The sequence below is a fragment of the Melanotaenia boesemani genome, chromosome 12 (genome assembly GCF_017639745.1).
Source record: "Melanotaenia boesemani isolate fMelBoe1 chromosome 12, fMelBoe1.pri, whole genome shotgun sequence".
NCBI classification, from domain to species: domain Eukaryota; kingdom Metazoa; phylum Chordata; class Actinopteri; order Atheriniformes; family Melanotaeniidae; genus Melanotaenia; species Melanotaenia boesemani.
The window spans coordinates 354275-363861 of NC_055693.1; the positions used below are offsets into that span (position 1 = coordinate 354275).

The 9587-nt window shown below is 41.7% G+C and overlaps 1 protein-coding gene across 1 annotated transcript in view; it reads left to right on the forward strand.

Annotated features, from left to right (window-relative positions):
• The window catches only part of LOC121650714 (kinesin heavy chain-like), a 95097-nt gene extending 86426 nt beyond the window's left edge, over positions 1-8671 (forward strand). Inside the window, exons 23-26 of the mRNA XM_042002398.1 lie at positions 673-777; positions 6439-6655; positions 6806-6949; positions 8215-8671. Of these exons, the coding sequence (XP_041858332.1) occupies positions 673-777; positions 6439-6655; positions 6806-6942 (459 nt within the window). The 3' untranslated portion in view covers positions 6943-6949; positions 8215-8671. The remainder of the gene's footprint in view (positions 1-672; positions 778-6438; positions 6656-6805; positions 6950-8214) is intronic.
• The last annotated feature ends 916 nt before the right edge of the window (positions 8672-9587 follow it).

Below are 9587 nucleotides of genomic sequence, written 5' to 3' on the forward strand. Positions count from 1 at the left end.
TAGGGCGGCCCAGAGACCCGGGCGATCAGTAGCAATCCTGGAGCATTAACCCAAGCCACCCCACCATGTAGACCACCCAGGACCCACCCAGAGGGTGGCAGAGGAAGGCCCCAGCCTGAGCCTCCATGGTTACGGGGTACAGACCCCAGCGGGCCAAGATCGGCAGCCGCCAGAGTGAAGAGCCCAGGGAAGAAAGAGCCTAGAAGTGGTCTCCCTCAAGGCAGAGGGTTCGCACCACACCCAGGAGGACCAGCCAACCCCCCCATCAGAACCAGAACCAGGAAGGACGGCCATCTTCCTGGACCTGTTGGGGGGTGGAGAGGACAAGAAACAGCAGCAGAACTCGAATCCATGGATTCCAGCTGAGAAAGAAGAAGAGAAACACATTGAGAGTAAAGAGAGCAGAGAGGAGCCCAGTGCATCATGGGACGTCCCCCAGCAGCCTCGGCCTCTAGCAGCAGGACTAAAGGATGGATCAGGGTCACCAAGCCAGACCAAGATGTGTCAGAAAAAGAGGTCTGATAACTGAAGGTTCTGGCTCTCATTTGGTGTTCCTGAATGTTTCCTGCAGGTTGTTGGAGGCTTAAAGGAAGTGGAGGGTTCCCATCATCACTGTGATAAACGAATGCATCAAACGAATCAGCATTTTTTTTTATTTTTTTTTTTTCACAGAGTTCAGAGAATGACTGTGACGAGGCTGGTGGAAGTCTGGCACAGAGGCAGAGGATCATCTTCTTAGAAAATAACTTGGATCAGCTCAGCAAGGTCCACAAACAGGTGAGTCTTTACACCTCAGGACCTAACTGGCCCAGCTGCGTTCTGTCATGTAAAAGTTCTTTTTTTTTCAATAATAGGCACTATAATGCAGTCTCCATGGATTGCAGGATGACTTGCATCCTGGCCAGTTGTGTGGGCGGAGCTAGCTGCATCCAAGATCAAAGATGGCTAATTATCGGAGCAATTCCATTGTGTCTTTGAAAGAATTTCCATTTAGTCGTCGGACTAAAGAAGATAAATTGGCACCAAGACCAAATCTGAAAATCAACAAGTTTCCATAAAGGTGGGAAATCTTATAAGTGAGGATTTTTGTGGCAGTGGTATGAACAGAAAAATTGGCTAGCAGGCTGTGAGGTAATTGGTGTGTTGTTCAGCTACCCGTGTATTCTGTTCCACCCTGAAGGTGGTACGACGGCCTCCATCTTGTAGACAACTACAGCAGTCAGTTTTTCAGACATGCACCATCTGTCTGAAAAGGTGGAGAAACATGAGTAGTACAAGTTTCATGTGGACAGTTGTTTACATTTTTTAAGCTTTGGTCATGTGAACATCGCTGCTGAATTGGATGAGCGCTACTGGGTAGAAATTTGCATCACAACGATGAGGTGAACAGAAACTGACGCATCCTGGCTCATCGACTGAAGTTTTGGGGAGTGTTTGATTAGGCCATGTGGGGTAAAGATGAAAGTGAGGGCTCAAACAACCCTGGCATCTTTCGTGGATTAGTCGACTTAGTGGCGTCGCAGAATGAGGTTTGAATTCTCATTAATTCAGAAGGGTTAGGGTTAGGGTTGCCTTGAAAACTGTTACGGTTTTCAAGGCAACATCAAAGAATGCAGAAGGAGCTTCTGGAGAGCATGCTAGCTGGCACCAGTTGTGAAGTCTGCTTCGTTTGTAGCTATCCAAGCTGATGAGAGCACCAGTGTTTTGACACAGAAGAAGCTGGTGTTTGTAGTGAGGAACGGTGATGTGCAGCAGATGGTGCAAGAACGTTTTTTGAGTTTCTTCCTGTTGCAGATGCAATACAATTACCAGTGGACTGTTTGACAGACTGAATGGATTGTTTTTCTGTGGTGACAAGGACAAACTCACAGCTCAAGCATATGATGGAGCCAGTGTGATGAGAGGAGAGCAGGTTGGTGTGCAGCTGTTATGCACATCAGCTGAGTTTGATTATGCTGCAAGCCACTTCTCACGAGCACTCTTGACCAGATTGTTGCAAGAAAGTTATCAAGGAGATCGAGGAGAAGCAGAGACTCTATAAAGAAGTCTGGGACACAATCCTGTCCCAGAGAGAGAGCTTCTCCTTCACCGACCACCATGTGAGCGCCGCTGGAAGCACAGATGTTTGAGCAGCATTGCTGCACATTTTCCTCCAGGACACATTTTCTGAGACTGTGGTTCTGTTGAACATCCTGATAACCGTTCCCATGACAGCGGCTGAAGCAGAGAGGTGTTTCTCCAACTTTCCAGTAGCATCTAAATGCACCGGCCATGTTTTCCATGGAAAGGGAAACATTCAGGAGCATGTCGGTTATAATTGTCTACTCATTGTTGCCACCTGTGCCCCATTCTGTATGCAAATGCCTGCTTGGCTGGAGCTGTCGCACCTTCGCATTTACCTTCCTCATTGGATAATTGGTGGACCAATAACGGCTGCTGGAAACCACCAGGAAATAAGAACCTTCTGCAATTGCTCAGTCAAGGTGCAACTGTTGGCTCAGTAGCAGTCTCCCCCAGAGCTTGCTTAGACTTGCGATTGTTTGGTAATATTTGTTAGCTTGCATAGGTTGAAAGCTTTGTTCTTTTGTTTACATTGGAGGTTTATGTTTGAGGAGTGTAAAAAACTGCTTCGTTTTGTGTTTATTTCAGACTGTTAGAAGTCTTGATTTGTGTAGTTTTTGTAAAGCCCTTTTGGCTCCTCCTTTAGTTAGTTTATTAGTCTAGTTAGAGTTTGTGTGGAGCTGGGATAGCTAAGGTTAAATATTATTGTGTATATAGTGTTTTTGGGTATTAACTTGTACAGTGTTAAGATTCTTATTTATTGGTGCTGCTTCTGTTTGCTTTGTATATTTGTATATAGACTCTAAAGGCCAGAGGGGTATTGCACGAAACCAGAATAAAGAAATCCAGGATAATTAAGCAAGCCCAGCTTGACCTAGCTTGCTCGGCCTATCCTGGCTTAATTGATTGCACATTTGCTGAGCCAGGATGAGAAGGTGCGGCTAGGTTAAGCCAGGTGAAGATAGTTGGGATAAGTGCGTGTGCACGGCATACTGAAGCAGACCTCGCGATCGCTCACAGAATCACCGATAGGGAAATGGATAAAAGTCGCGCGTCCTACGTCACGGCCACTGAACAACAGCTCCTGACGGAGTTCTCTGACGAAGTTAAGGATATTATAAGGAAAAAAGGCAATACCAATGCCATAAGTAAAGAACGCGAGAGAGCCTGGCAGACAATAGCCGACCGGCTCAATGCGTAAGTAGTCAAAAACTGTACAATTAATAAACAGTGCTCCACTGGAACTGTCATAATTAGGCTACAATTAAAGGAGTTACTTTTCAAATCCACTAACTAACTTTAAGAGTGACAAGCAGGTGCATGTTACTCAGGAAATGTAGAGTATGATTAGGTGCAAACAATAATCCACAATGTGTCATTTAATCTGTTTTCCTCATGTTACGTTTTTATCTATTTTATCTTTCTGTCCTTCATAAAGGACAAACCTGTCTGGCCATAAAAGGACCTGGCAGCAAGAAAAAAATTAAATATAAGAACATTTTGCAGGCTGGTAAGTGACTCCAACGTAGATAACGGTGAACAAATGAGGTGAATAGATGAGGTGTCTGCTGACATGTTCAATGTCTGTATGATTGTAGCAGTTAAAAAAAGGCCTATAGAACTGGCACAGGGGGCGGTCCACCAAGCCAGGATGTGACTCCAGCAGAGGAACTGGCCTCCATTTAAATAAAGGGAGGCCAGTGATGGAGGGGATCCAGGGAGGGACAATAACTGACTCTGTCCCAGCCACAGAAACTGTCCGCTTCATACAAGGTACATCACGTACTGCAATTCTACTGCACATGGAACACAATCAAATATAATATAGTGTCTGACTTTGGATAACCTTGCAGTGTCTGGGAACACAATTACACTTTTGGAGCCACCAGAAGATGATCCAGTTAGTACAGTGTCTCGAAATCACAGGCTCGGTATGTTCTGTGAAATCTTAATCCGAGTCCTCTCGCTGCATGTATACGGCAGGGGGAAGGCACATCTGCAGCTGCAGAATGCACGTCTGCAGATGAGGAGACTGTGTCAGTGGAGTCCAGAAGGCTTGAGGCATGTCAGTTTTATGGGATTGGCCTGCTTATTTATTCCATGAAGGATATGAAGTCAGTGATGTGATGCTAATAGAAAATGTGTAGCAGGACCCGGATGCTGCACAGTCTCCTAAGCGGCCTGGTAACATTGTGAGTATTGGCTAAAGTACATCTACGTTATGCACAAATCCTGCTGTGCTAACTGACATTTCCTTTACAGACTTCACAAACTGTCAGAACGCTTTATTCAGGGCACCTGGAGAGAGAGAGAGAGCTGGCAGATGTTAAAAGCTGACTCAAAAAGAGCAAGCTCCAAGGAATGGAGCTGGATCTTGAGATTAAACGCCAGACACTCCAGAAAACTGGACCTGGAAATCCAGTAACCGAAAATCTGTATCTCTCAATGACATAGTCATCTCCAAAGGCCAGGGGATGTGACCTGTCCCTGAAGACTTGTTCATGTCTGAATGCTCTTCTGAGGATGCGGGCTTCCTCGTCCAGCACATCCTCCGAAAAAGGGCAAGCCATTATGAAGAGGGAACAGGTGAAGGGGAGTTGGACCTGAATATTCTACATTGCCCTCGTCACGGATTTCTTTGAATACACCTTTGTAACCTCATCCGCTGTGTTTTGTAATCTCAATTAATGCAATAAAACACATATTTATAAAACCTCTGACAGCAATTCGACGAGCAGTCTTCATTAGCATAGCAATATAACACTTGGCCTGAGTAATAATACTGCAACTCGAATCCATATAAAAAGGCTGTTGCGATTACGAACAGATTTGGATTAAATGTACAGTGACTGTATATGTAATGTTTTAATACTGGATGATTAAAATGACGTGCCACACACATTAATTCCTCAAAGAATTGACGTTGGACATGCAGGTGACTCGCTAGGATTAATCTTCCGGCAGTTAGCCTGGTCTGGAGCAGGCTAACTGCAGCGGATAAATCACCACAGTAACTTGGCCGGGTTTAGTTTGAGCTGCTTTCATGCAACCGACTTAGGGCTAAATTCAGCCAGGATAACCAACATATCCCGGCTTAATCCCTTATCTTGGTTTCGTGCAATACCCCTCAGCTCTTAGTGTTTATTACTTTTTACTGGCTGATTCTGAGTTGTTTAGGAAATTGTTTAGGGTTAGGAAGGTTAGAGGTCTAATGGATTACAGCAGAGATCTCCAACTCCAAATGAGCTCTTGTCCGGCAGGTTTTAAACGTTTAAATGTAGTTCAGGAGGACTAGAGTTGGAGATCCTTGGGTTACAGGACGAAGGCCACATACGGAGTTGTTTCTGTCTGAGATGACGCAAACAATCCATTCACTGTGGATGTTATTTTTTTCATGATAATCTTGTCATTGATATGTTTTATGTGAATTTATTAGCGTTCATGTTTGTTCAGGAGCATTTAATAGACTTTATATGTAGTAATTCAAAGAAATTATGTTCACTTCCTACATTAGTCTCCAAAAAAGTTTAACATGAAAGAAAACAACTTCTAAAACCCATCTGTTGTAAATCTGGCTTTTCATGTATTTTGCGTTTCAGCTGCCTTTAAATCAGGTTTAACCGGACATCGTCTTTCTGTTTCGTCTCTATGTGACAAACCACTTCTGGGATGCCATAATTCTGCTTCTGTTACAGTAAAAGTTTCCTCTTGACCAATACCTTTTTGGAAAATGCGAAAGTTGAACTTATTTATCTGCTATCTGTCTTTTTGTTGTTAGTCTCTTGGTTCTTTATAGCTTATTGTTAAATGAGTGCCCTTTCATTTTTAATTTGCACTTTCAACTACTGATTAGCCAATCTGTACAAATAACCTTCAAATACATATTTTTTGTACAGTCTTGAGGAATTTAATATATATCCTCCATTACTGCATTCATGTACACAGCTGATCTTGCACTTTATAAATGTCTTAAATCACAAACTGTAAATACTGTAAATTAAGTGTTTTAGAATTATATAGCGTTCCCTTCTTTATTTATGGTAAAGCATTTATCTCTCATGGTTTGAAGGAAATTGATCATGTTTCTCCTGTTGATAACCCACTGATTTAACATTCACTGAAGAGCCAAAATTATTTTAATTACTAAGACTCCATAGCCTGGCTCTAGCATGTGGTGTTTAGTTTACGGAGGTAAAGGGAAAATCCTAGTGCAAGTTGAACAGGTAACCTTTGTCGTAACAATCCCCACCTGAAAATTTCTTAGGAGCCACCACTAAAAATGTCTCCACCTGATGATAAAGACACATCTGTTAAACAAGTCAGGGCCAACAAGCCAACAGAAAACCTTCAGGAAGTTTAACCATCCATGCTCTTCAGCTGGTTCGAGACAATGCTGACCTCCGGTGTGAGTTGCCCAAACTGGATCGACGTCTGCGGGCCACAGCAGAACGGGTGAAAGCTCTGGAAACTGCCCTGAGGAACGCCAAGGAGTCGGCTGTGAGGGATCGTAAACACTACCAACAGGAAGTAGACCGGATCAAAGAGGCAGTTCGATCCAAGAACATCTCCAGGAGAGGACACTTTGCTCAGATCGGTGAGAGCAATGTTTTTTGTTCTGTTGTTCAGCACTTTGGGCAACTGCTGTTGCAGAAAATGTGCTATATAAATAAACTTGAACTTGAACTTGACCAATCATGATCTTTGGCGTTTCAGACTGAATCACCTGTAACATGTTTCTTTCCAGCCAAACCTATCAGAGCTGGACATCAGCACCATCACTGTCCACCTTCCTCTGCAGCCATCAGAACCACCATCAGAGGTGGGGGGGTGGCATCGAGTCCACGCCATCACTCCCGACAACAACAGAGTCACAGCACGTAGGCTCCAGGTGAGTCCCAACAACTGGGCATCAGAAGGCCATCCAACCTCACCTGTCCAGGTCCAATCCTACCAGGTACCCTGTCTCTAGTCGTTTTTTTTTTTAGAGTCATTTGAATTGCCATCCTTTATTATTCAGCAGTCTGAGAGCAGGGGTGAACCAAGGTGAACAGGTAAATGTGACAGATCTACTTGACTGGGCTGTATGAAGGCTGCTGTTGTAGTTGAAGACCAGGTCATCTGGGGTGGAAAAGCTGTCCATACTGGAGAAACAGTTAATACCTGCAGAAAGGCTGTCCAAATGAATGTCCTTAAAATTAGGAAAAAACACGGATGGGAGACTGGTAATAGAGATAGCTAGGTTGACACTGAAGGATAGTTGCTTGTGATCAGAAAAGGGATGATATCTGCCTTACAGTCAACAGGAACATAACCAGAACAACAAATTAAGTTAAAAATAAGGCTCTTTGAATGAGGTGGAAAACCAGTGTATTGCTGGAGTCCAAAACTGTCACGACAGGATGAAATATCTGTGGTGAGGGTGTTGCTGCCCATGTGGATATTAAAGTCCCCCAGGACTATAATGCCTGGAGAAGGTGTGGAGAGATATGTTAGAAGTGTAGCAAAGTCATTTAAAAACTCTGTTAGGTTTTGGGATACGATACACTGTGGAAATGGCTGTGGGAATTAGACCAGGAAGCAGACGCGAACCTGCCTCTCACCTGTTAATGCTGGGATAGGCTCCAGTTTACCCGCAACCCTTAAGCGGTTCAGAGAATAAATGAATGAATGATTCACATAACGCCTGTAAGTCCTTGTGAAGAATCTCCACCAGACTCAAACATGCATCTAAACCACTAAGTTTCTTATCTATAGAGATCAGAACATTCGTTAAGACGATCCTCGGTGGTGAAGTAGCTCCAGGTGAATCCTCATTTGATTTACATTTAATCTAACAATAAACTTTAGAAACGGGAAAATGTTTTCTTCTTCCTCCTTTTCGAGGATTTAAATATTTCTTTTCTTTCTTAATCTTTTTTTTGCTTGGTTTGATGGTACAAATCATGAATTTGTTTTTCGTTTATTTGTAATTTCATTTGTTCATTCCTTAAATTCTTTATTCATATGTTAATTATTTCCTTCATATGTTCATTACATTCTTTAATTTCTTAATTCATTTATCCATGTTTTGTTCGTTCCTTCATTCCTTCTTTCATTCTTTTATTTATTCATGAATTGAGCTTCTATTGATCTTTCCAATACCTGTCTCCACAGGTAGCTGCTGGACTGGATCAGCTTCTGGTCCCCGAACTCTGGTTTTCACCAACCTGCCTTTACTGGAACCAGAATCCTCAATTCTTTAACTTTCGTCTGAAAAGTGCTTTCTTTTTGCCATAAAACCTGTTTGATCCAGTTTCTGAAACATTCAGAGTTTCAGGTCTTATCAGCAGAAAGCTTAACTCTTTCTGTTTTCTGTATTATTCTTAAAAGTTATTCAAACTGAAAAAGACACTCAAAATAATAAATATTAAACAAAATAGAAATTTTACTTTATTTCAACTTTTAAATTTTGATCCTAAATTTAGCAAAGAAAACAAACCAAAAATAAACTTCACATTTTTGATCAGGATCATTTCTATTAATTATCACCACCTGACAATCTCACATACTTTTGAAAATCCTGTTTTACCCACTGGTGAAAAAAATGATTATTATTACTAGTAATAATAATAATAATGATGATAATACATTAAATCTTATAAAACATTTTGTACTGTCGTAAAAGTCTTTTTAAAGAACCTTTTTTGTACTGGTACAGGGTAAAGTAAATGGTGAGATGGTTACCTTTTATAATGTATATATCCCTCCTGGAGCCACAGTTGAATTTTACACACAAATATTAGATAGGGTGGTGACAGAGACTGAAGGTATACTCATAAGTGGGGGTGATTTCAACATTACTTTAAAACCACACTTAGACTCATCAGGAAAAAGGACATCCCAATCACAAAAATTAACAAAGAAAATAAATCTTATGATAGCGGAGATAGGGTTAGTGGATATTTGGAGGCATTTGAATCCAACTACAAGGAACTACACCTTTTACTGCGCTCCACATGCTTCTTATTCAAGAATTGACTATTTTTTCTCACTCTGTAATGATATTAACAGAGTACAGGAGTGTCATATTGGGACTGGAGATATTTCGGACCACTGCCCCCTGTATTTGTCTTTATTATTGAATCAGAGGAGACCGCAGACTCACTGGAAACTAAACTCTAGTATATTAAATGAACAGACATGTGAACAGCTATCTAAAGATATTGCTGAATACTTGGAATTTAATGATAAGGACGAGACATCTCCACCTATTCTCTGGGACGCCTGCAAGGCAGTGATGAGAGGAAGAATTATTGCCATAACTTCTAATTTAAAAAAAACTAAAGATGCAAGACTTAAAATACTACAGACAGAATTACTAACCTTAGAGACCAAGCACAAGAATACTATTGACTCCAATACAAAATTAGAAATGACAAAAAAGAGAAATCAGATTGAGGAAATATATAACCAAGAAATCCAAAAGAAACTAATGTTCACCAAACAAAGTTATTATGAAGGGGGGACTAAACATTTGAAACAATTGG